General features: G+C 37.5%; 3 protein-coding genes across 4 annotated transcripts; 2 read left to right on the top strand and 1 right to left on the bottom strand.

Annotated features, from left to right (window-relative positions):
* The first annotated feature begins 1,329 nt into the window (after window positions 1-1,329).
* On the top strand, window positions 1,330-17,469 carry LOC120016192. Of its 2 annotated transcripts, XM_038868848.1 has the most exons (4): window positions 1,330-1,540; window positions 3,117-3,153; window positions 13,561-14,463; window positions 15,786-17,469. In XM_038868848.1, exons 1-4 carry the CDS (start codon window positions 1,481-1,483, stop codon window positions 17,315-17,317), a joined length of 2,532 nt encoding a protein of 843 aa, XP_038724776.1. In that variant the 5' UTR covers window positions 1,330-1,480; the 3' UTR covers window positions 17,318-17,469. The 2 variants fall into 2 exon arrangements, with proteins under 2 accessions (XP_038724776.1, XP_038724775.1); XM_038868847.1 differs by lacking the exon at window positions 1,330-1,540 and having other exon boundaries at window positions 1,583-3,153.
* A 4,693-nt stretch (window positions 17,470-22,162) lies between these two features.
* Window positions 22,163-23,209, bottom strand: LOC119979929 (probable disease resistance protein At4g19060). Its single transcript, XM_038822550.1, has one exon. It carries the CDS (start codon window positions 23,207-23,209, stop codon window positions 22,163-22,165), a length of 1,047 nt encoding a protein of 348 aa, XP_038678478.1.
* Window positions 23,210-25,515: 2,306 nt separating this feature from the next.
* Window positions 25,516-27,039, top strand: LOC120016197 (60S ribosomal protein L21-1-like). Its single transcript, XM_038868852.1, has 2 exons — window positions 25,516-25,801; window positions 26,647-27,039. The coding sequence occupies exons 1-2, from the start codon at window positions 25,565-25,567 to the stop codon at window positions 26,902-26,904; spliced, it is 495 nt and encodes a 164-aa protein (XP_038724780.1). The 5' UTR covers window positions 25,516-25,564; the 3' UTR covers window positions 26,905-27,039.
* Window positions 27,040-27,600: the final 561 nt, after the last annotated feature.

Below are 27,600 nucleotides of genomic sequence, written 5' to 3'. Positions count from 1 at the left end.
TTGTTTCCCTCTGAGTCTCCCGCCCACACCACACTCTCTGAAAACCAGAGAGGGGAGAAGCTGTCTGATAACTAGGAGCAGCCTTTGAGATAGCTACAAAATGGTAATTATCTGTTTTTTTATTCTATTTCTTTTTTTTGTTCATATTATCTACAGATTGAAGATTGAAGACGAGTTCTGTTTGTATGAAATCTTGTAAAGATAAGTTATTGTATGTGGTGAAACTAGATTTTTTGGTTCTATTGGCTTCCACTAATATCCTGTTATTCTCTTTCCACTTTCTAGGGAAAAGAGTGAAGCTTTTGTTTTAATCATGTTGTGTTAGTAAAGGAGAAGATTTTTCACTCGGTTAGTCTAGTGTATACTTTGGCTAGTTATTAAAGTATTAGTATCAGTTATAAATGGATACCCTACTTCTTTTGGATGAGGTGGCTGGAGAATGATTTACTGATTAGCTGAAAAGTACTTGGATTGGAGTAATAAAAAGTAATTTGGATATCAAAGGATGGATTGAGTAAGAAGATTGCTTGAATGATGAAAGATAGTGCTTGATGACTTTATTTTGTTGGTTTGCATTGTAACATAAGCTAGTTATTTGCTAGTCGAGCTCACTATTTTTATGTGATCTGAGCCTTTTGAAATGGGAAAGTCACTCTTTTCATATAATTGCTTATCATTTATATTTGTGAAGTTATCACTCCATATGATGAAATGCTAGGTATTGGAATCTCTGGATAGACAAAAACCTGATTATGAGATTGAATAAAACATCTCCCTCTTTAAAAGTACATTTTCAAGTTTTATGTATTGATGATTTTTGACCTCAGGTCCTCATGATAATAAAAGGGTTGTTTAAGAGATATGAAAGATGGAACCCTGTGCATCCAACTTCTGGAGCTTTTGGAGCATGAGAATAGCCATCGGCTGTGGTGTTTGGTGGGGTTCAGTATTTGGCCCTGTAGTGATTGGTTATTTTGGAGCTGGCTGTGGTGTTGGCTTTAGTATGGGCTTCACACTGGTTGGAATTGGCATTGGCCTTCCCGCTGATTTTGTCTTTGAAGTTCCTTACAACGGTAAACAATTTTCTTTCTGAATCTCTCTGATTTAAATTCAACAATCTTTTCCTGCTCCTCATGAAATAAGTTGCTAAGTATATAATGATCATTCACAGTGCTGCTATACATTACAGCTATATTTATGTTTAACATTAGTTTCACATTCGTGTTAGATCTTTTTTAGATGCAAACTACTAGCCGTGCTTGATCACTCATGACAATACCTTTTCTTTCAATGGCAGCGAGAAGTGGTGCATTAGAGTTTTCCCAGTCCAATCATCTTCTTTCAGCCAGAAATGTTGCAAGGGGTGGCTGGAAAAATATTGCATCTCGAATTGCTGTCTTGCAAAGAGAAGCCAGAGGGAGATTTTTGAGCGTTAAGGAAAATAATTTGTTTGGCCATATGACAAGCATACTTCCTATCCATGCCATGTCCATCTCAAAAGGCTGTGAGAGGTTTGGTAGCTACATCTTCCCTAAAAAAGGTAAGCCAAAGGAGGCTTTATTTTATATTTTTATGTTAGTGTAATATTTCCTTATAACTGCTCCATCATTTCCACCATGTATTTGGGATCAAAATGACAAATTGACAACCAGAATAGGCTTCTGATAGAGGGCAATGAGTTCATGTTTATCATCTTTTAGGGATTATAAATGGGTGCATGAATTAACAATGATAACCTGAATTTCATACATTTTGGGTCGGCTACATAAATTGATAATAGAAATGTAGCAAAGAGTGGGGTCTGAGTGCTATGTTGGGCTACATGAATCCATAATAGAAATATTCGACATGCATAGTTATTCCCCAAGCCCATCTATTTTAGTTTTTATTGGCAGTGCTAATCAGTCTTAAAAAATTTATTCTGATAAAAAGCATCAACTCGTTTAGTCCAACTACTTAACAAACTTTGGAACACTGCAAGAGCCTTCTTCAATAAAATGGATATATTAAGTAAATAATTTATATTATTACTTATATTACTAGGAAGTTAGTTGGGTATAGCAAGTCATGTTGAATTCTCTTGGTCTTTTTTAAAAACCTTGACCAGGATTTTCATTGCATGATTTTGAGATTAATTAATAGATGTAAATGAGAAACAAAGGAAGAAAACCCCATGAGCATTGAATTGACAAACAATGTGAAGTTGGGAAGCCATCATCTGTGTAACATCCCTTGTAGGCACCATATGAGGAAGACTCATTTGCCAGGCTGCTTATATTTTGATTACTGCTTATTGTTCAGCACATGTGAAATCAAGTTGCTAATTTTTAAATTGCTACTTTTTTAATCAAACTTGTTGATGTTAAATTTTATTTTCGTTTCAATAATCTGGACTCACGTATGCATGTTGACGCACTTGCCTTGTCAACTTATTTTTTTATAATGAGAGGACTTCACCATTTCTGTTTTTAATTTTCTTCAATGCATACTAACTACTTGCAACAACCAATGAAGGGGTCCACATATTAAGAGAATTGAGGAGCTTCTATTCTCATTTTTGACTCATTATTGTATTTTGGTTACAAACTACCGCATAGAATTGGTCCATGTTTTTTGCAAACAACCCTTGATATCCTTATTTTTTTTCTCTTCAAACATGGTAGGTGTGAAATTCCCAAGCAAGTCTTATACTCTTTTGTTTGTCCAAATATGGTAAATCTGTGTTGGTGCTCAGACGGTAAGCTAATTATTACTTTAATTCTTAGGTTGAGGAGAAACATCTTTCCATGCACTTTAGTGAGAGATCATGCGATCATTATTTATAAATTAGCTGTTGACTTTGAAGGTTTCACAGCCCTGTTACAGTGTGATCAGCTGACTTTTCCTGGGGCTGAATGCCTATAAGATGGTCATTGATTTAAGGTTGATAGTATATCAATACAAGCATTGACTTCTAAGCCTGTGCTACCTTTCCATTATTCTTCTTTCTTTCTTCTGTGATGGCTTCATCTAATGATCCCTCTCAACAGAAGAATACTGTAGAAATCTTGAACATTGAACAAATCTTTGAAACCATATCTAAGTTGCATGCAAGTCTCAGGACCTCTTTCCATCAGGCCAACGGCAATATCAATGGTAGTGGCATCAGCAATGGCAACTGATGTGGGGTTTATGACATGCTAAAAGTATAGCGATTCCAAACCCAAAATATACTCGCAAGTGCACGAATCAATTGTAGCATAGAAGTGGCAAATACGAGTGTTGTACCCACAGGGACTGAATATAAAATATCTGCAATTCCAACTCTTTGTAATTATCAATGGAAACAAAATAAATAAGGATTAACACAAATAAACAAACACTAGGGATCCGAATTCACCAACTCTATTGTATTTAAATTATTTAGCCGACAATTATCATTTCATTCATACATGTCAAAGATCAAGTTCCCTAATTTATGTAATAGTCATGGGCATCTGACTTACCACGCCTATTCTTAATTGCAACCAACCATGGGCATTTGGATTGGCTAAGACAATCAAGAATGCATTAGGATTTATGGTAACTTATGTAGTGATCACAAAGATCCTAGCATATGGCATTTATGTCTAGGTAACTCCGGTATTAATTGCAAGAAGCTTGTCTCAAATTGGACATGGGCATTTGCCTCAATTTGTATCATGGTAATCACACCTAGATGGTAGCTAAGCATCAAGATTTAATTATCAATAAAGAATAGCTAATTAACACTTGACATAGCATAAATAAACTAATAATTAATCAAACCAAATTTATTTAGATACAATAGAGTGGATCCATCATCACCCTAGTAAGAGGATTAGTTCCTCATACTAGATTTACAAAACCAACAATTAATCTCACAAAATTCTAGAAAGAATATGTGAGAGAATTGTTGTAAAAGAGAAAATAAAAACTCAAGAACTCACTCTCTAATTCTTCTTCTCCTTTTGACTCTTTCTCTCCTCCTTCAATGTTGTTCTCTTTTCTTCCCCTAGCTCTCTATTTATAGGAAATTAGGAGTTATCCATCCATTGAATGACCAACCATGACAAAATAAGTGGAGTCACCATCATTGCATTTAAGTGGAGTCACATCATTGCATTGAAGTGGAATCTCCATCATTGCATTTAAGTGGAGTCTCCATCATTGAATGTCCAATTTGTACTATAATGATGGTGATACATGGAATGATGTCAAATGATTTTGACAAATCATGTGGTGGGCTTTCAAATGATAATCAATAATTTGATCAAGATGGTAGTGGACAAAAGCATATGGGCTCTTCATGAAATGAGCTAGCAAATGTTGAACATTGGTTGGTATGAATTGGGCCTGAAAATATAAAAATAAATACAAAGTGAGTGAAAATGATATTTGCATTTTAGTGGTGTAATAATCACTTTAAGCCCTAATTATGTGACAAATGCCTTAATAATTTATTATTAAAAGTGTATATTTTTGACACTTATCACAACCCCCAACCAGCTTATTGCTAGCCCCTAGCAATTCAAGCGTTCGGAAAATTCATATCACATATATGAAGAATCTAATTATTTCTTTAGTATGAATATAATTAAGAATCCACCAACCACTATCACTTAAACAAATAATTCTGACTAAATCTCATATCACCCATTCAATCTTAGCGTGATGTGTAGTGCGTAGCGAATTAAACATAAATATGTGGCTTTAATTTAATATTAACACAAACACTGCAATATCACAAGAATCATCAGACTCAATGAATAATTAATATCAAGGGATTTTATTTATTGATTTTTTTTATTTTTATATATAATATTTTTATGTGACTTGTGCAATGCTCAGTCTCATTAAGCTTTCTAAATGACCCTTGTAACAAACGTTCAACCAATGACTCCCAATCCAGTTGGCTCAGGGCATTAGGTGTAAAGACACCCCAACGGGTTTAATAACTCGAGTCAAAAAGGCTTCAAAACTTCGCTTGTCACATGGGTTGATGTCTTGATTTTTCTACCTTTTTACGCGAACACTCACTGCTTACTGAGGCAAGAGGCCCGGTTACTCAGCAGAAAAACTTATAAACACTCCCATTTATTTATAATTGTTTTTTTTTCTTTTTTTTTTAAATATGAATATATACATGTATCCCAAGATATTAATATTCAAAGAATTCCAAATCAACTCAAGAAAATCACAATGTTCATAATTAATCTTAAATATCATACCCCACAAATATGTAATTCTGTGCAATTGATCCAATTATTAAATAAAATAGGTGAGACAAAACTAAAGTCAGAAAAATCCACAAGTGATTATGGGTTTTCAACTCAAATTGTTATCCACACTTCAGAAATAATCAGACCAATTCAGAAATATGATACAAATATGACTTCCAAATCAAAATTTTTTATTTTATTATTTTTTTTTAGCAATCATTAAATAGAATAGATATTTAACAAACAAACGGTTCTAAGACTCAATATTCCCAAAGCACCGCAAACAAACGGAATATGTCTCAACACCAGGATCCTTGAGACTGGATGCTAGGTTACTATCAACCTAACTAAAGAGATGTACCCCGTAGCAAGGGCAAAAGGCTAACAAGGCCTTACAATAGGTTGTCATTCTCTAAGAGTTTCTGGTCGGCTCAATGGAACCCAAGCCAAGGTCAACAGTCCTTTGTATCTCCACTTTGGGGCTTTACAATTATGGACATTTCGTCCAGTCCATGCTTAGGACTCCCAAATACCTTATCGGTGGTTGTTTCATGGACAAACTACTAATTACTTAGCTGGTTGAGTTGGCATCCCTCCAAGAGATCAACTACAAGTGTTTCAAGCTTGCACCTAAGGTAGCACAGCACTTGCCTCCTCTAGCTACAATTTTTTTTTTTTTTCATTTTTTTTATCAAACCAGTTCCTCCCCCACCTAAAATCTTGCATTGTCCTCAATGGGAAAAGAAGAAAAAAAAAATATATATATATATATATAAAATATGAAAAATATATATGGAAAGCTATGGTTCAGAGAAATACAACCTGACAAAAAAAAATTTCTGGCCGTTGCATTGCCATGTTTTTACTTTCGTATCATATCCATGAGTGCAGCCAACATGTGCTCCAGCCTGTGTTGTCCATCCTCTAATGTTTATAGCCCCATCTCTAGCCGGGCTATTGCTGCTCATTTCCACGCTAGAGGAAGACTTCTGTTTCTTTTTTTTTATTTTTTATTTTTAGATAATATTACATAAAAATAAATAGATGAAAAAGAAGTATGGGTTGCCTCCCATAAGCGCTGTATTTATTGTCTGGGCAAGACAGAGTGTTCCCAACACTCAATTACCTGTATCTTGGAGAGTAATGCTGGAGACAGTTCTGTCAAGATTAGCTTCCAAATAAGGTTTGAGGCGCTGGCCATTAACCTTGAACTCGTTTCCCGTCTCCAAATTTTTAATGTCAACAGCTCCATGGGAATATACTCGAACAACTTGAAATGGACCATACCATCTTGAACGTAACTTCCCTGGAAAAAGTTTGAGACGAGAGTTAAACAAAAGTACCTTTTGACCAGGAGAAAATTCTTTCATTGCAATGTGTTGATTATGGTATCTTTTTGTCTTTTCCTTGTAAATCCTCGCATTTTCGTATGACTCGTCACGTAGCTCATCAAGTTCATTGAGCTGCAGTTTCCTCTTCTCACCAGCTGCATCATAATCAAAATTCAACCTTTTTATTGCCCAGAATGCTTTATGCTCGAGCTCCACAGGAAGATGGCAAGCCTTGCCAAAAATCAAACGATATGGAGACATGCCAATTGGAGTTTTATATGCAGTGCGATATGCCCAAAGAGCATCATTCAATTTTATACTCCAGTCAGTTCTTTTGATATTCACAGTCTTCTCCAAAATGCGTTTAATTTCTCGGTTAGAAATCTCAGCTTGTCCACTAGTTTGAGGATGATAAGCAGTGGCAATCTTATGTGTGATATTGTACCTGGCAAGAAGTGTAGACACACTCTTGTTCAGAAAATGCTTCCCTTCATCACTGATTATAGCACGTGGAGTGCCATATCTTGGAAATATTACACCCTGAAGTAACCGAATTACCACCTCACTTCTATTGGTTGGGCTTGCAATAGCTTCAACCCATTTGGACACGTAGTCTACTGCCACCAGTATATATTCATTCCCATGAGACTTGGGAAATGGTCCCATGAAATCTATTCCCCAAACATCAAAGATTTCAACCACCAAAATATTGTTGAGTGGCATTTCATTCCTGCGAGAAATGTTGCCAAGTTTCTGACAATTTTCACAGGTAGAGCAGAAAATGTGGGCATCCTTGTGAAGAGTTGACCAATAGAACCCTGATTGTAAAATCTTTGCAGAAGTTCTCTGAGTACCAAAATGACCACCACAAGCGAATGTATGGCAGAATTGTAAAATACTCTGTTGTTCTTCCTGTGGCACACATCTCCGAATGATTTGATCAGCACAATGTTTGTATAAGTAAGGCTCATCCCAGAAATAATGCTTGGCTGTGGAGAAAAATTTCTTCCGTTGTTGGTGAGTCCAATTTTTGGGAATAACACCTTTTGCAAGGTAATTGGCAATATCAGCATACCAAGGCATCTCAATTTGTACAGAGAAAAGCTGTTCATCAGGAAACGTTTCATTCAATGGAAGCTCCGTCTTCTCACCATCGTTTGCTTGAACAATACGAGAAAGATGATCTGCTACAACATTTTCTGCTCCTTTTTTATCTCTTATCTCTAAATCAAATTCTTGGAGTAATAACACCCAGCGAATCAATCTCGGTTTTGAATCTTTCTTAGACAACAAATATTTGAGAGCCGCATGATCACTATAGACAATCACCTTTGATCCAATCAGGTATGATCGAAATTTCTCCAATGCAAAAACTGCAGCCAACAGTTCTTTTTCCGTTGTTGAGTAATTAAGTTGGGCGTCATTGAGAGTACGACTTGCATAGTAAATGACATGTGGTAGCTTGTCAACTCTTTGCCCTAACACGGCTCCAATTGCATAGTCACTGGCATCACACATGAGCTCAAATGGTAAACTCCAATCTGGTGCCATCATGATAGGTGCAGATGTAAGTAATTGCTTCAATTTGCTGAATGCTTGCAAACACTCATCATTAAAATGGAAAGTGGCATCCTTGGAAAGCAAATTGCACAATGGCCTGGAAATCTTCGAAAAATCTTTAATGAACCGGCGATAGAACCCCGCATGTCCGAGAAAAGATCGCACACCTTTTACAGAAATGGGAGGTGGCAATCTAGAAATAACTTCAATTTTTGCTTTGTCAACGGCAATCCCCTTCTCGGAAATAAGATGACCAAGAACAATGCCTTCTTGAACCATAAAATGACATTTCTCCCAATTAAGCACCAGATTAGTCTTCTGGCATCTCTCCAGAACCAAGGCAAGATTGCACAGGCAGGTATCAAAAGATGATCCGAACACAGAGAAATCATCCATAAAGACTTCAATGATGTGGCCCACCATGTCAGAGAATATACTTGTCATGCACCGTTGAAAAGTAGCTGGTGCATTGCAAAGCCCAAATGGCATTCTTCTATATGCAAATGTCCCAAAAGGACATGTGAAAGTTGTTTTCTCTTGATCCTCTGGTGCGATCACAATTTGATTATAGCCAGAGTAGCCATCAAGAAAACAATAATGGGAATGGCCCGCCAGTCTTTCTAGCACCTGATCAAGAAATGGTAAAGGAAAGTGATCCTTTCTTGTGGCAGAATTCAGCTTTCGATAATCAATACAAACACGCCACCCTGTCTGCTTTCTTGTTGGGATGAGCTCATTGTTCTCATTAGTAATTACCGTGATTCCAGATTTCTTGGGAACCACTTGAACAGGACTGACCCATTGGCTATCAGAAATAGGATAGATGACTCCTACATCCAACAACTTCAATATTTCAGATCGAACTACCTCCTTCATTGATGGATTGAGGCGTCTTTGTGCTTCACGCGAGGATTTTGAATCTTCTTCCAGTAAAATTCGGTGCATACACATAGTGGGACTTATGCCTTTGATGTCAGCAATGGACCATCCAATGACACTTTTGTATTGTCGTAGCACCCTCAAGAGACTTTCTTCCTCTGAATCAGTAAGGTTAGCAGCGACAATGACAGGTAATGCCTCTTTAGCACCAAGATAAGCATATTTCAAATGATCTGGAAGTTGCTTCAACTCTAGCTTTGGTGGAGATTCAATAGAACGAACCACTTTCGGAAGTAAAGGACCGAGAGCTTCAAATGTACGAATCCACCTATGATTCACTGGTTGTTGTGCCTGCAAATATGCACAAAATTCTGCAACTTCACCATCGTCTTCAAATTGCAGTTCAGGAAACGCAAGACAAGTTGCCAAATGGTCAATAGATTGATGCTCCAAAAATGAATCATAAATTGAGCCATCAAAAGCTTCAATGCTAAAACACTCCCCTGTATCAGAAGGGTGTCTAGTAGCTTCAAATAGATTAAATTCCACCGTTTGTCCTTGTACAGTCATGGACAAACAACCCTTTTGTACATCCACAATAGTTCCTGCAGTGGCCAAGAAAGGCCTCCCCAGAATAATTGGTATGTTTCTGTCTTCCTCCATATCAAGGATAATAAAATCTGTTGGAAGCAGAAATGTATCAACTTTGACAAGAACATCTTCTATGATACCGCGTGGAAATTTTATTGATCGATCTGCCAATTGCAAAGTAATTGAAGTTGGTTGTAATTCCTTTTCGAGACCGAGTTGCACAAAAACTGAATATGGCATCAGATTGATGCTAGCACCCAAGTCTAGAAAAGCTTTCTCGAAAGAGACTTGCCCAACAGTACAAGGGATAGTGAAACTCCCTGGATCCTTTAGCTTTGGTGGTAGCTTCTTGTTTAGAACGGCACTGCATTGTTCAGACAACATAATCTTCTCATATGGTGCCAGTTTCTTCTTTCTGGTGCAGACATCTTTGAGAAATTTTGCATAGGGAGGAATTTATTGAATAGCGTCAAGAAGCGGAATGTTGATCTCAACTTTTCTGAATATATCCATCATTCGCCGCATCTGGTCAGTCTTCTTCTCATTCACCAACCGGCTAGGGAAAGGCACATGAGACTCATTCATTTGATGCTTTGATAAGTCAGTTGGCTTGGGCCGAATTTCATCATTAGGCTTTTTGGCCTTTTCACCATCATTCTCTAAAAATCCCACAGTTGTTCCGCGTCTGGTGGTAATAGCATTGATTTGTTCCTTGCCTTTTGGATTTACTTCTGGTTGATTCGGCAATCTGCCCAGCTCCCTTTCACTTAGTCGCTCAGCAATTTGACCAACTTGAACTTCAAGTTTCTGAATAGATCCATGTATGTTGCTGAATTGTTGGTCGTACCTGTTGTTTTGCTCCGTCGTTTTCTGAATAAAATTGTTGGTGTTGAGAGCTAGAAGAGCCATTTGCTCCTCCAGAGAAAGCTTCTTTGGTTCAATAGGGACTTGTTGTGTCATCTTCTGATTGTATTGCTTATGCTGGCCTTGTCCTCCCCAACTGAAATTTGGGTGATTTCTCCATCCTGGATTGTATGTATTTGAAAATGGATTGTTGTTGGGATGGAAGCCACCTTGTCCCACATAATTGGTATGTTCTTGTTCAGAGTTCGAAGACATAGGACATGTTTCCGTGGTGTGGTTAGATTGAGAACAAATGGCACACATCTCAACTTGGGTTGCTTGTTGGGAAGATGAAATTGCTTTCATTAACATGTCAATCTTCTTCTCCATGGCTTGCAACTGAGGTTGGTTTTCTACTCTGGTGTGGACTTCATATACACCTTTTGGAAGTTTTACCCCTTGCTTTACTCTAGATGAAAATTGTTGAGAATTTTCACTTAAAGTTTCAAATAAGTCAAAAGCCTCTTCGCTGCTTTTCTCCATTAATATGCCTCCACAAGCTGAGTCTACGATGCTTGTGTTTGTTGCGTCGAGTCCTTCATAAAAAGCTTGAACTTGATCATCTTGTGACAAGTTGTGATGTGGACATTTTAGCAGTAGCTGTTTAAAGTTATCCCAAGCTTCATAAAATAAGTCCCCATCTTTTTGCTGCCATGTTTGAATTTCCCTTCTTAATTGCTTCGTCTTCTGGGCTGGAAAAAATTTCTTCAAGAATTTTGTTGCCATTTGTTCCCATGTAGTGATCGATCCTGGGGTCAAAGAGTTGAACCACAGTTTCACATTGTCTTTGAGAGAAAATGGAAACAACATGAGTCGTACTTCTTCTGACGTCAAGCCCTGAACAGATTGTGTCTTACAGAGTTCAAAGAATTCTCTGATACGTAGGTAAGGGTCATCAAATGTTGTGCCTCGGAAATGTGGGACTGCATTGAGTAGAACTGGAGAGAATGTGGCATTGCCTTGGACATTGGGTTGAAATGCTATGCTGGATGGCTGCTCCATATTCTGAGGTATGAATGAATTCTTCATTGGCCTCCGAGCAGGTGCATCGACTGGTGGATTTGCAATTCTAGCAAGAGCATTCTCAGGATTCCCTTCTGCCATATTTCCTCTTACTTCTCTTCTCAGTTGTGCAAGAGTTCGTTCAATCTCTGGATTGAATTTAAGAAGATTTGGATTTTGAGATCGACGTCCTTGCATAAAAGAAAATGTCAGTGATAATAACCCCTTTTTTTTATTTTTTTTTAACAAAATTAAAAGAGTGGATATACACAAAAATAAAAAAAAAATTAATATATAAAAAAAATAAAAATAAATAAATAAATAAAATGGGGCATAGAGGCCAACCATAAATACTAACAGAACTAAAAGGTTATCTTAGGCGGCTCAACCGACCATATAAGCATATCTATATATATATACAGGTGGGGCAGTGTAAAGCCAACCACAAATATAAATAATACTGTATAAATAAATAAATAAATAAATGTTACTGTTAGTGGCAGAAATTTAAATGTTAATAAGTTAGTAAGTGTTAGTGACAGTTATTATAAACAGATATGGGCGGTAGCAGTAGAACCAGCCAATAATATATAGTTAGATGGGGCGGTTAAGCCATCCACAAATATAAAACTGAAAAACCTTCCATTAAGGAGGTGTAATATACTAATATTAATATATACATATATACAAGAGTTAGATAACAATATATTAAATCAGTCCCCGGCAACGGCGCCAAAAACTTGATGTGGGGTTTATGACATGCTAAAAGTATAGCGATTCCAAACCCAAATTATACTCGCAAGTGCACGAATCAATTGTAGTATAGAAGTGGCAAATACGAGTGTCGTACCCACAGGGACTGAATATAAAATATCTGCAATTCCAACTCTTTGTAATTATCAATGGAAACAAAATAAATAAGGATTAACACAAATAAACAAACACTAGGGATCCGAATTCACCAACTCTATTGTATTTAAATTATTTAGCCGACAATTATCATTTCATTCATGCATGTCAAAGATCAAGTTCCCTAATTTATGTAATAGTCATGGGCATCTGACTTACCACGCCTATTCTTAATTGCAACCAACCATGGGCATTTGGATTGGCTAAGACAATCAAGAATGCATTAGGATTTATGGTAACTTATGTAGTGATCACAAAGATCCTAGCATATGGCATTTATGTCTAGGTAACTCCGGTATTAATTGCAAGAAGCTTGTCTCAAATTGGACATGGGCATTTGCCTCAATTTGTATCATGGTAATCACACCTAGATGGTAGCTAAGCATCAAGATTTAATTATCAATAAAGAATAGCTAATTAACACTTGACATAGCATAAATAAACTAATAATTAATCAAACCAAATTTATTTAGATACAATAGAGTGGATCCATCATCACCCTAGTAAGAGGATTAGTTCCTCATACTAGATTTACAAAACCAACAATTAATCTCACAAAATTCTAGAAAGAATATGTGAGAGAATTGTTGTAAAAGAGAAAATAAAAACTCAAGAACTCACTCTCTAATTCTTCTTCTCCTTTTGACTCTTTCTCTCCTCCTTCAATGTTGTTCTCTTTTCTTCCTCTAGCTCTCTATTTATAGGAAATTAGGAGTTATCCATCCATTGAATGACCAACCATGACAAAATAAGTGGAGTCACCATCATTGCATTTAAGTGGAGTCACATCATTGCATTGAAGTGGAATCTTCATCATTGCATTTAAGTGGAGTCTCCATCATTGAATGTCCAATTTGTACTATAATGATGGTGATACATGGAATGATGTCAAATGATTTTGACAAATCATGTGGTGGGCTTTCAAATGATAATCAATAATTTGATCAAGATGGTAGTGGACAAAAACATATGGGCTCTTCATGAAATGAGCTAGCAAATGTTGAACATTGGTTGGTATGAATTGGGCCTGAAAATATAAAAATAAATACAAAATGAGTGAAAATGATATTTGCATTTTAGTGGTGTAATAATCACTTTAAGCCCTAATTATGTGACAAATGCCTTAATAATTTATTATTAAAAGTGTATATTTTTGACACTTATCAGCAACACCAACGGCACTACCGGCAAACCAGAGGTTCTTGAAAATGATCCATTGGAGAAATTGCGAAATGATCTCAACTACATGCAATACGCCTTCAAGAATCTCAGAGAATATGAGAAAGATGTCAGTAGACCTATCTTGACGCTGAGACGTAATCTGGAAAGCATTATTGGAACTGATGGCAGTGAGCAGCAAAAGATTAACAGAATCAGCAAAGACATTGGAAACTTGAATAGCCAGATTCCACCTACTCGCAAATTTAGTTCTACAAGGGCTGGTGCTCATCAGGACTTGTTGATGGGCCATGGATTTGGAGCTCACAAAGTGCCTAATCTACACTTCAATGATGCCTTCCTCACCAGCATCCATTACGAAGAGTTGCAAAGATCTTTTAAGACACTGAAGGATGACAGGCAATTGTGCTTGTTGTGTTTAGCTGTCTTCCCTGAAAACACGGTGGTGAAGAGGAGATTGCTGACGTATTGGTGGGCCGGAGAGCGGTTATTGGATCCTTCAGCCAACGTAGACAAGACCCTGGAAGAAATGGCCAATGACGTTCTTGAGGAGCTAGAGGCAAAAGGGTTTATTGAGCCTGTTAACAAGAAGCGAGAGCTAAAAACAAACAGCTTTAAGATGCAGCCTGTAGCGCGCTCGGCGGTGATCGAGCTTGCCAAAAAACATAAGTTCTTTAACTATGATTCTGATGGGAATCCAACTGCAGATTCCTCAATATGTAATAGGGCATGCTGGCTAAAAGTTGAAGGAGAATCTTCTGGCAAGGCATTAGTCAATAGCTCCAACATGGATCAGGAGGCTTCAAAGAATATATGGAAGGATGGATGTATCAAGCATCCTGAAGAACTGGAGACATTATTCAATGTTAGTGAGCCATTTCCTGATATACATGTTGTTGATTATATTCGCAAGCGGACAAAATCGCACAAGTAATAAAGAGTGAATAGAGTATCGTCCCACAAGGATGTTTTGGCAATTTCAAATTAATGACAAAATACGCAATTAGCACACTAAAATGGTAAGCGAATTGTTGCTGTGGTTTTTACCTAATACTAAACAAGTGAATTGGAAGAGAACTAAGTACACTTAAATGATTAGCAAAGCAACCAACCAGAAATTTTGTTTCAAGCAAAGTAAACACTAAGGTTCCTAATTTCACCACTTCTTATCCAACTAAACTCCATTGGTTCATTAATTCTCATTTCTCAATTTAGTTGTTGACAATAGATTTCCCAAATTATCCAATGCTCTATTCCTAGATACACTGAAAGTATTTTCAATAGAATCCTTGTTATTCCTAACATTCGGTTTCATATCAAAAATCCCTTAAGCATAATGGAAATCAATTAAAGATTGCATAAGTCTTGAACCTATATTCCTATGGTTCATACAACCTATGTCTTCTATGGATTATTGCAACCCTAGGTTTATCCTTCCGGTTTCAACCTAGACTAGACATCATTCAAATGGTGATCAAGCATTTGAAAGCAATAAGCATATCCACAGAAAATCAACAACGTAAAAAGAGATTCAAGAACAAGAAACCAATTTCATTTAATCTTCAAAGAAGGGTTCCATTAGGATCCTTAGTTAGAGGATTAGTTCCTCATAACTAAGGAATACACTTCAAAATCAGAAATGGCAGTCATTAAAATACAAGAATAAAGAGAAGAGAAGGAAAAACCCCTTAACCCCCTTTCGCTTGCAACAATGGCTGCTGTAGAGAGGTCTCCCCCAAAACCCTAGGTTTTCGCTCCCAAAGGTCCAAAAAAAATCCCCTAAAACCCTAGGAATCTAAGCTTATATACCCCCCACGACCCAGAGTCGTTTATCTCACACTTCTATGTCGTTTTGAGCTGGTCTCCCTTGACTTTTGGTTAATTTCGGACAATTGGAGGCCTCAAAAGTCGCGAGATTACTCTGGCCGATCGATCGGTTTTTGGTCCGATCGATCGGAATTCTCCACTGTCCAATTCAGCTAAATCAGCGTCCGATCGATCGGAATTTGGTCCGATCGATCGGAATTCTCCACTGTCCAATTTCTTGCTCATTCCTATCCATTAAGCTGCTTTTCTTCCATTTATGCTCCGGAACCTGAAATGTGCAAATAACATTCTTTAAGCAGCATATAATTCGAATTATCTCTTAAACAATGCAAGATTTCATGTAAAAGGATGCACAATTATATGAATATAATTGGCATATCAATACCATTGGAAGAATTCTCAAAAATGCGGAAGCTCAATGTTCTCTGCCTTGGGAGGTGGCAGAAATCAGATACCCAGAAGTCGGCAGAGCATCATATTGAAGTTGAGAGCACTGAGTTCTTGAAAGGGTTGAACAATATGAGTTCCTTACGGTTTCTGAGTCTTCAAGGAATCTCTAGAATTGACAAATTCCCAAGCTCCGGTAACAAGTTCACCAAATGGACTACCACTACCAAATTGGCTTCCAATTTGATGATTCTAGATCTCAAGAACTCTCACAATCTAGAAGTACTTCCAGATTGGCTGAAGTCCCTAACGAATCTCACTCACTTGGATATATCTGAGTGTTTTTTGCTAAATAGCATGCCCAAGGAGCTGTCTTCCCTCTCAAAACTCCAAGTTCTTAAAGGGTTTGTGATAAGTGATGACAAAAAGGAAAGCCCATGTAATCTAGCTGATTTGGCAAAACTCAAGAAGCTTAGGAAACTCAGCATCAACATAAACAAGGTAGACTTTGCAATAGAAGAAGGGTTAGCTGCTCTCAAAGATCTTCAAGGGTTGAAGTCTCTGTCAATAGCATGGGGAGGAGACAATATCTCTAAGATAAGGGAAGGCGCCCCAAATCCAGGGACCAAAGACGAAAGAAAAAAGAAAGGGAGTGGTGATACGAAGAAGAAGACAGCAAATTCAGAGTTGAGTGATAAAACACAGGTGCATATTAAAGACACTAACAAACATAAGGCCAGAAGTTCAGAGATTATAGGTGATAAGGAGCAACAAAACATTGATGCAGAACAGAATGCTGGGAATCCAAAGATTGCAGAAAAGAAGATGGAGCAAACAGGAAGTGTTGCAAAACCCATTGCCATGAATGCAGAAAAGAAGACGGAGCAGACTGGCAGTGCTGCAAAACCCATTGCCACGAATGCAGATACCATAGACATCAAAAGTCAGGATGCAAGTGGTGATGTAAGGAAGAAGGTAAGGTTTTCAGAGACGAGAGAGGATAAAAAACAGGCAGATGATAAGGAGAAAGAAAAAATTGTTCCTGCAGAACAGAATCCAAAGGTTAGAGACAAAAAGCTGGAGCAAGGTAAAAATGCAGCTATATCAAAGGCAGCCAAACAAGGAATTCATCCAGCTCAACTAGTAAGATCAATCTCATTCCTCCCGCGCTCGCCTCAAAATGCACCAGAGTACGATATTGTACTTCCTCCAAACCTAGAGAAACTAGACCTTCGTTGTTTCCCTGACAAAGCAAAACCCAGTTGGCTTGCACCTGAGAATCTAAAAAAGCTGAACAAACTCTGCATCAGAGGAGGAAGCCTTACAAATCTAGGTGAAGTTCAGGAAAATAAAGTCCATAATTGGAAGATCAATATTTTATATTTGAAGTATCTGGAAGAAATGAAGATAAACTGGACTACATTGCAAGCATTGTTTCCAGATTTGGAGTACTTTGAGAAAGTCAAATGCCCAAAGATCAGTCTCTGCCCTTGCGACGGGATAGGAGTGTGGCTGAAATCTGAACAATGACACTATGCAGATAAGTAAAATCAGGCATAAGAACATGTTAATGTAAGAGGCTAATTCAGCATTTCATGTATGATGATTTATTGATTTTCTTCTATCTATGAATGCTTAATGAGAAATGCGGCCTAAAACACTGCATTTCTCAACTTGCGTTATAGGTTTTTTTTGTTCTTGGATCCCTGACGTTTCGTTAGATGGGTGATATGATGCTTCTGTGACTAGTTCATGGATTACGTACTAAACCAAATCTGTGGTTTCGTTCATCTGATTTTTGGTTTTGTGTTTGGCCTTGCATGAGGGGGTTCTCATCAGCAGATGCTACTTGTAACGTTGACTTGTTCAGTCCGAAAATGGGAATCAATGACCTTTGGAGCTATCACTTGCAGGCACCATCTGAGGAAGATTCATTTGACAAAGCTGTCTTTGCTGGATGAGCATTTGATGCATTTGTTTTATATTTATTTAAATTCAATTTTGCCAATTAATAATATTTTTTATGACTACTTTGATTCAAAGCACGTGAAAGCAATGTCTTGTCTTCTTTTTTTTTTCTCCAACTTTGTTTTTGGATTTTCTCCAAGTATGCCAGTGAGTTGGGTCTCAAAGTTGCAGGAGATTGTCTCTCTTCAATAATGAAGCAGAGTGTGTGGTTATGACGGAGGCAGGCAAAGAAATGGTGTGGTTTTTTTATTTAATTTTGTCCCAAGGCTAAACCACGTAAAAATCTTGCATCCTTATCTCGGCATTTACTTTATTCTTAACGTTTTGGCCCACCATGACCCCATCACTTTGTTAACATTTTTCAAGTGGAGTCGAATTATTGTAGGTTTATTGGAATCTATCAAATTCATGTTCAGTAGAAGCCATGAAGAAGAACACGCATGGAACCTCCTTTTCATACATGTTAGGTAGTGAAGTATAATAATACAGGTTGTCCCTAAAAAGAAAAGGGTATTGCTATTTGAAACCACCCTATGTCTACCCTATGCCTATAAAAAAATTCTAAAAAAAGGGTATTGTTTATTCTCATTTGGTTCTTCACTTTTTTTCATTACTTACTTTAATGAACATAACAAAAAATATTAATTTAATTTAATTAATTAACTAATTAACATGAAAAAAATTTATTAAATATTATTTAATAATTTAATTAATTAACTAATGAACATAATAGTTAAGGGTGTTTTGGACTTAATGGTTAAAACCAAGGGTGTTTCGATAATGTAACCTCAATATTGTCTCAAAATTGTTTAAAATGAGACAATTTGGAAAAGACAATAATATGATCCCAAAATTGCTTGGTAATATGCACCCAAAAAAAACTGTTTATTTCACCACTATAATATATTGTCTCAAAATTGTAGTTGGACAACATATTGTCTTTCAAAATTGTGTGCCAAACTGGCACTTAGCATGTCTATTACTTTGTAGTATAAATGTTTGTTGCTTGTCAAACGACCATTTTCGGGCAGCAAAACCAAGAGACTTTTGGGAGCATTTTAGGCCCCTTTGAAAATGCTACCTTTTGGGACAATTTTAATAGTATTTTTGAAATTATGTCATTAGTTTCCTCAAACTTTTAATGTTATACCCACAATATCCTTAAAAATTTCTCCTTTTTGGACAACTTTGTCAACCTGGGCCCACAGTCAAGATCATCCGGTGCAGCTCACCGGCACTCCCGCTACTGCTCTCTTAAGAATTTTTTTAAAAAATAAAAATCAAGATTTTTTTTATTAATTTTTGATAAAAATCAAGATTTTTCTATTTCTTTTTATTCATTTTCTTGTACAATAATGACAAAGATAGCGTGACATGTGTAGTTATTTTAATTATTTATATTTATTTTAATCATTTATGTTTATTTTATAAATTTTTGTTATTTATTTTACTATTTATTTACATTTGTTTCAACTAAAATACATAATACCCTTACACGTAATTATCAAATATTTCTGCTATCTATCATTTCTACTAACATATTTGTTATTTTCAATATGCTTTACCAAACTCGGCCTTAATATTATTGTTACAACATATCTTTTAAAAAAATTCCAAGAAATTCACATTGAAAAGTTTAGTCTGTCTATGACTATGAATGATACATGACGCAAGGATGTCTTTCTCTGACGTGTGACCCACCACTCACGAATAATAATAGTTGTGCCGTCCTCTTACACGTGTCCAAAACGCAACGTGTAAGGTTTTGATTGCAGGTGCAGATCTCAATGTAGTTTGAGTTTTCAAATCAACGAGAAAGCCTCATCTTTCAATCACGACCGTTTGTTAGTCTTACCTTGCTTATCCAAGCATCACGTTTCATCTGTAAAATGAAAAAGTAGTTAACGTTGACTGTAATAATTAATGCATTGAAACGAGAGCACTTATTATGACTGGGTGTTGGGTTCATTGACAGTACGGGCAGAGAGATAGGAAAGAATATGATGGGTTTATATAGTAAGAGCAAATGCAATGAGAAACAACTTACTTTATAGGCTAACATTTTTGTTGCCCCGGTCCCACCTATATTACACAAAAAGTCAAGTCAAACACATATTCTAATACAGTCACATCAGCAAAACACAAATTTCTATACACTTTTTCTTCCCACACACTTTCTCTTTCCACCCAACCCAACAACATTTCATTCCTCCATATTATCCACAACAAAACTACATCAAAACATCAAATATCAATACATCCACATCAGCAAAACACTTATCCCAATACAGCCACATAAGCAAAACACATTTTACAATACAGCCACATCAGCAAAAGACAACATCTTTGTTGGCCCAATACCAATTCACCATTGCATTTGCCCTAAATAGGGTGGGTGTTTTTAGTAAAACCCCAAAAAAAAAAAAAATTTTGATTGATGGACAATTTGTCATCAACTTGTAAATTGGAATTGTCCGATTGTTAAACGAATTACAGCTGTAGACACCCAGAGCTTGAAAAATCAGGGCCGGCCCTGAGCAAGGGCGGGCCTGGGCGACCGCCCAGGGCCCCCAATCTGGGGGGCCCAATATAAATATATGTAAATATACATAAATATACATATCTGTCAAAACTCGAAATTAGGTTACAAGGATCCATCCACGCATCAACTGCTGTCTGTGACTCCATTGGCTGCTGTCTGCTCCTCCACCTTGACAATTTACGACCCTAGGTGGCTAGGTGAGTTGCGACGGACCCCATTGTGTAAGAGACGAAGACCATTGCAGGTCAGTTTCTACTTCTTTGTCCCACTTTCTCTGACCCACTCCCGCTATCCTATATTCCTATCGAATATCGATTTCTTCTATTTCCTTCTTCTGCTTCTTTGTCCCACTTTCTTTGACCCACTCCCACAATCAAATATCGATTTCTTTGTTCTGTTCCACACTCCCACTTTCTTTTTTTTTTGTTATGCACTTCTGCCCCACTTTCTTTACTTTGTTTATAATTTTTTTAGTCATTTAGTGTTCAATTACAAAGTTAGAATCAGTGTCTATTTAAAATTTTAGAACCAATCAATTGTATTTACTATTTAGTGTTTAATTAGATTTACTGATTTAGAACCACTGAACCAGTGAGTGAAGTTATACTATACTTTGAAGTGAATTTTGACTTTATTGTCTTTATTTGAAGTATGTAGTCTTTAACTAAGATTTTCTAGTATGTGAATGACTTGTTATTATTTCCTAAAAAAAGACTAATCCGTAGAAAAAAACAATTTGATGAAATTGAGCAGGAACACACCTCATTTTCTGCTGAGGAATCGTTTAGGGTTTCTTATTTTTTGGTTGTTGTTGATGTTGCTATTTCGTCTTTGAAGAACAGATTTGAACAATTGGAAGCATTTGAATGTATATTTGGCTTTTTATTTGATCCTAAGAAGTTGGTTAAGATGGAATACAACAATTTGAAAGAATCTTGTATCAAGCTCGAAGCTGCTCTAACACATGGCAACAAATCAGATATTAGCTCCGATGACTTGATTAGTGAATTGCAAGTGTTGATCATTTATTTACCTGCAGGAACAGAGACAGCCATTCAAGTTCTTGAGTTTGTGGAATCTTTGAATTGTTTACCAAATGTTTCTATAGCTTATAGAATTTTATTAACTGTTCCAGTAACTGTTGCATCAGCAGAGAGAAGCTTTTCTAAGCTAAAATTGTTGAAAAACTTTTTGAGATCAACTATGTCACAAGAGAGGTTGAATGGATTGGCCATCTTATGCATTGAAAAGCATATGTTGAATAAGTGTGACTTTGAGGTTGTTATTGATGATTTTGCTTCTCAAAATGTTGTGAGGTCTAAGATATTTATGTGATTTCATGTAATTTTCAAAATGTATAATTTTTTTTTCCAATTTTTGTAATGACTGATTATAAATTTTATGTAATGAAATTCAAGGCGTGATGGCCTAGCCTCCCAGATTTGGGTTCCAGCCATCAAAAATTTCATGTGTTGTATTTTATGTTTATATAAAGGGCCTCCAAATAATTATATGCCCAGGGCCACCAAAAGGGCAGGGCCGGCCCTGTGAAAAATGAAATGAAAATTACAAGGAAAACAGAGTAAGGCCGGCCGGCCGTTCATGTATAATTCTGCCGAGGCCACTGTAGGTTTTTCTTTTTAACTAAAACAGTAAAACAACTCAAATAAACCGGATAATGTAAACCTCAAGAGCAAAGCAAATTAGAGACGCAAACAAAGGCAATAGATAACAGAGAATAACACAGCGTTCGACAACAAGAAATCAACAACCACCATTGATCTCAAAATTTTGAGATCGGCAACATGAATCTCTATGTAAATAGTTCATCGCGCTTTTCTAGCGAAAGACTGGAAAATATTTCATTATCCATTAACAGGTGGCTGTTGCTGCTGCTCTTGTCGTTGCTGCTGCTGTTGTTGTTGTCGTTGTCGCAGTTCTCGAAACTTGATTTGCCCCATCAGTTTTGCAGCTAAAGGAAGGCCATTGCACTTGCGCAGAAGTTCTTCTTTCAATTCGTCTGAATCTGGGAGTCTAGGCGTTTTGTCAATCTCAACCATGTCCTTGTATATACCCCAACAGTGATTCATGTCTGAAAGTGGTAAAACCCTGTGCAAATTCTCCTCTCCAACCATTTCCTTAGCCAATCCTTCGGACCTGCTTGTAACAAGGACTGCTCCTTCAACCCCTTTAGGAAATCCATAACAATTTTCGAGCTTTTCACGGAACTTGTCTTCCTCCCTCACATCATCAAGCACAATCAAATACCTCTTACCTATTAATTCCAGATGAAGTGTATATTCTAGTACTGCAATTTTTTCATCACCAGGAATGTCATTAATGACCACTCCAAGACAACCCAGAATTCTTTCGAGAAATGCCACTTTTGGGTTGTCGTCTTCTCCTGGTTTCCAGGCCATGCTAACCCAGATTCTTGGAAGGAATTGTTTCTTCACTTCAGGACTGTCAAATATTTCCTGACAGAGTCTTGTTTTTCCAACACCAGCAATCCCAACAATCCCAAATGCCTTGATCTGGTCTTTGTTGATTTCAGGCTTCAAAAGCTGCCTTTCAAGCCACAGAATTTCATAGTCAAACCCATGAGCCTTGGATTCATCCCCTGCCGCCTTCCGCGAGCTTACTTTTCTGTCCACTCTCCCAATTGAAGCTGCTTGATTGTTCAATAGGGTCCCCTGTATTGCTTGATCTCCAGTTGAATCCCTTCCATTGCAATTTTGATGGGATGGGTCGGGAGAGCTCTTCCTGAGGCGCTTCAGAATGTCAAGATTCGAGCCATGGCGGCCTGAGTTTTCCTGAGCTGGTGTAGATGGGTATTTTTGGTCTAGAAATTTCTTGTAGAGGGGTTCTTCACCTTCATCACCTCCATTACCATTCTGCTGCTCTGTAGTCATGGTGAGAACACTTTGGTTTCTATAATTTATGAAGAAATAACTGCGAGGAGATGCTTTAGGGTGTTCTAACTCATTTTAAGGACATTAGCTCCCTCTGTCCCTCATCCATTTACAAGTGATTTTTTTTTTTTTTCTGTGCGGAATTTTCAGGTCAATGTTTATGGTCATTCAATAATTAAGCAGCATCTTACAGGTCATAAAGAGGAACCATTCCTTTTTTGTTTCTTCCCCCATCAGAAAGTCAGTCAACGAAATTATAATGAAAGACTGCAATGACCTTATCATGGATGATGCCTGCACATTGCACAGGATCTCACCTTGCTGACGCCCACTTGCCACATCTCTATAGTCAATTGATGATCATCAAGTTGATGAATAAAGATTCTGCAACAGTTTAGAGTTATAGGGAGATTAGCGTGATATTAATCAAAAAAGCCGTGACCTTAAATAAACAAATAATGGGAGCTTTGTCCCACTTCTGGCTTCTTCTTCGAGGTTGCTCCGCACTCGACGCCCAATACCCCTATTCTTTACGTTTAGCAATGTCGAATCAAAACGAAAAAGTAATTTTTAAGCATGTGAAATAGAAAGCCCAGAAAGGAACTGTAGGTGTCAAAAATGGTATGGTCCCACCTGGTCACACATCGACAAGATGAGCTGGATTGTCTAGGCCCCCAGGTTAACTATCACAGTTAGGCCCGAACCTAAAAGCCAATCTTTGGGTCCATATACAATCTAAACATTATTTGCTACGTAGTATAAACAGTATTCTGACACCAAAACTGTCATATTCTCTGACACTTATCTACATGATCTTTATAGCTTTACAGACTGGTTACTTTATTATGATCCTTCCTTAGCATGATGGAACTAGGTGTCAAAGCATCCGCAGGTGTTGGCGACCCAGTACAGTCGCCAGAACATAGTAATGGCGACGTCACCTATAAGCGCCATTACTCGGACTACCTCACGCCATCAACAAAAAGGCGCCTTTTGGGAGGGGAGGCTTTTGTTCACCTGTATCCCGTAATCTCCCGAGAGGTTGGACCTCCGCGTCTCGAACCTGTGACCTCGATGGTGTGAGGCCGAGACACTACCACTACACCAGCTATTACGGGATACAGGTGAACAAAAGCCTCCCCTCCCAAGGCGCCTTTTTGTTGATGACGTGAGGTGATGTGGCCCCGGCCGCCATCAAACAAACGTGCCTCCGCATCTCGAACCCTTGACCTCGATGGTGTGGGGGGAGACACTACCACTACACCAGCTCACGTCATCGACAGGAACAACAAATAAACTATCTTATTATGAGTGTAAATTTGGCTAAAGCATAACTATTGGAAGAAGATTGTTGCCTTGTCGTAAGCATAGCTTTCCAGCTCCCACTCTTAATAATACTAGTAGTGGCGAGGAATCATGGAGCCATTAAAATAATCAGTCTGTGGTTGGCATAACAGTAATTGAAATGGAAACAACTGCAAAGATAATCTGACTTTGCTGCAGTAGGCAAAGGGTTTGTGTGTGTTCAAGAGAGAATAAAAAATGAAATAGTAACATCAAGTGTTTTTTTTCCCCGTTTTTTATAACAAGTAACGAACGTGATATTTCATCTATTACTTATATATAAGATTGCTAGAATTTGACCCATTTCCTGGCGAGTTCCCTCCGCAATGCATACTTACGGGTTTGGTCCTAAGTAGCTTTGGTTCTCTGGCGTCCAATGGCGGAGTATGGGTTCTGATCCTACGGTTGTTGTGGCTTACTCGTGAGTCAAAGCGTGCCTCTCCTGTCTTTTTATGTCGTTTTTGTCGTCTTCTGCCAAAACTTTTTCAGGTTTTGTCTTCTTTGAGAGGCACTTTGTGTACGTGGCGCCATCTCTTCGTCACAGAGCTTATAGAGTATGAGATGAGATATGCGGTTCATGTACCAAAAATTGCTTAGGTGTCTTGATCTTGTGGCGGGCATGTGTGTAAGAATGTGGGCCGTTTGATCTAAAGATTTTTGTCTTTTTCCTTTAGTTTATTCAGGAAGGTTGGCCATTGCTTACAAAATCGTATCAACAACACCCACCGCAAAACGCGGGCTTCTTCCTAGTTATCCATAAAAGATACTTTAGTTTAGGCAAAGCAGTTTGAGTTGTTGGGCCCAAATCGATATACCAGATTGCGCTATAGTAAGAGGTCCATCAGTAAAAGCACTTCAAGTCCAGTAAGCTAGTAACGGTCCAAACGGATGTAGGAGCGGTTATTGGGCTCAAACTGTTATGGAGCCCAATAGAGGATTCTTCAAATTCGTTCCCTAGGGTTTCAGCTTGCATTCGTCCCAGTCGCAGATCCGCCTACACGCAGAGAGAAGATGCCAGCGGGTCACGGTGTGAGAGCGAGGACTAGGGATCTGTTCTCTAGACCCTTCAGGAAGAAGGGTTATATACCTCTCACGACGTACCTGAGGACCTACAAGATTGGAGACTATGTTGATATCAAGGTTAATGGGGCGATCCACAAGGGTATGCCCCACAAGTTCTATCACGGACGCACTGGATGCGTCTGGAATGTCACCAAGCGTGCCATAGGTGTCGAGGTGAACAAACAGGTATAACTTCTTTTGTTCGTTATCATTTCGATTTGTTTATATGGGTTTTGTTTTGTGTTGCTGAGTTTTGCTGCTTAGTGTTATTCTGGTTTATTTTCCTGCTTCTATCATTGTTGCTATGCTATTGTACGTTGACGCTTTGGATGATTTTTTTGTTGATCTGTTTGTAATTAAAACACTTTTCTCGAGTTAATTAAGCTGAATGAATGTGCACGAGGATATATCACCAGGGACCTTGAAAGTCTGGTCGACATATATAGGATAATTTATGTCAGGGATTACAGACTTGTGAGACACACACAGATCATTCCAGTTTATGTTCTATAACCCGTCATTCCTTTTAGTGTTCATTTGAACCAATATAATCTGAATGTCTTATTAGCATGTATATAGAATTAGATATCGATTGGATTGCTAATCTCTGTGTTGTTTTTCTCATCGGGAGAGGCCTAATTGTAGTCAATTCTACTGTCAGTTTATGTTCTATAAACTTGTCATCCTTTCATTGTTTGTTCTTTTGAAACAATGTAATCTGATTAGCATGTATATAGAATTAAATATTAGATTGGATGGTAATATTTTTGTTTTCTCATCAAGAGAGGCCTAATTGTAGTAAATTATATGGTCATGTTTATCTATAAATGCTATTGTTAAGTGAACTACGGTTAAAGCAAGCATTATGTTTCAGTGCCCACAAGCTGTTTTTGCTGGCTAAGGACCAAAAATGATTTTTCAGACCCAGGCAATCTAGGTGTAGGTCCTGTGGCACCATATGCTGCATTGCTTTATGTGTGTGTGTCACAGTTATTTCTGATCTGATATGTAAAACATCCTTGAATGCACAGGTGGGTAACAGGATAATCAGAAAGAGAATCCATGTTCGTGTGGAGCATGTGCAGCCTTCAAGGTGCACCGAGGAATTTAAACTGAGGAAGCAGAAGAATGATCAGCTGAAAGCCGAGGCTAAGGCAAGAGGTGAGGTCATAAGCACAAAGAGGCAGCCAGAGGGCCCTAAACCCGGTTTTATGGTGGAAGGTGCAACATTGGAAACTGTTACGCCCATTCCTTATGATGTTGTTAATGATCTCAAGGGTGGCTATTAGGCATGCTTTCTCTTGGGCTTTGATATCTGTTTGTTTGTATTGTTGGAAACCTTTGAAAGGGGATTAGTAATTTTGGATGTGATTCTTGTTTAATGACAGTTTTTGGGATAGATATCTCAAAATTTTTTGAACTGATTCCCCTTCCTACTAGTGAATGATTGCTTTGATGATATTAACAACATCGTAAATGATACCGCCAAGGGAAGGAAACTGAGTGAGTAATTTGGTGGCAAAACAATGAAGTTAAACATTAAAGTCGTCTGTCTCTTGGTCATTTTCTATTTCATATAAGCTAGTTGAAGCTTGTTATTTTATTTTCTGTTTTATTAAAAAAAATTTATACAAAAAATATTTTTTTTGCAGTTTATGAACTACTATCATCATGAAAAAGTTTTTTTAAACAACTCACAGTTTATGAGCCATTTTCTCTTTCGCGGCTTTTGAACTAGGATTAAAAATCACAATAACCACTAAGCCAAGTTTTTTTCATGGCTTTTGAGCTAAGATTGAAAATCACAACAACAAACCGCCCTACAATTTTATATTTTATAGGGTTAGAACTTAGAAGTAGAACCGGTAGGTGAGAAATGTGAAAGGGAAAACACATGGCATGAGCATACAGCGCAGACTCCCATTATTATTATTATCATCATTGGGTGGGCTTTATTTTAAATTATATATGCATTATTAGTAGTT

This window comes from Tripterygium wilfordii, chromosome 15, assembly GCF_013401445.1.
Source record: "Tripterygium wilfordii isolate XIE 37 chromosome 15, ASM1340144v1, whole genome shotgun sequence".
NCBI classification, from domain to species: domain Eukaryota; kingdom Viridiplantae; phylum Streptophyta; class Magnoliopsida; order Celastrales; family Celastraceae; genus Tripterygium; species Tripterygium wilfordii.
The sequence above is the reverse complement of the archived record's forward strand: the minus strand, read 5'-3'. Positions and strand labels throughout refer to the sequence as shown.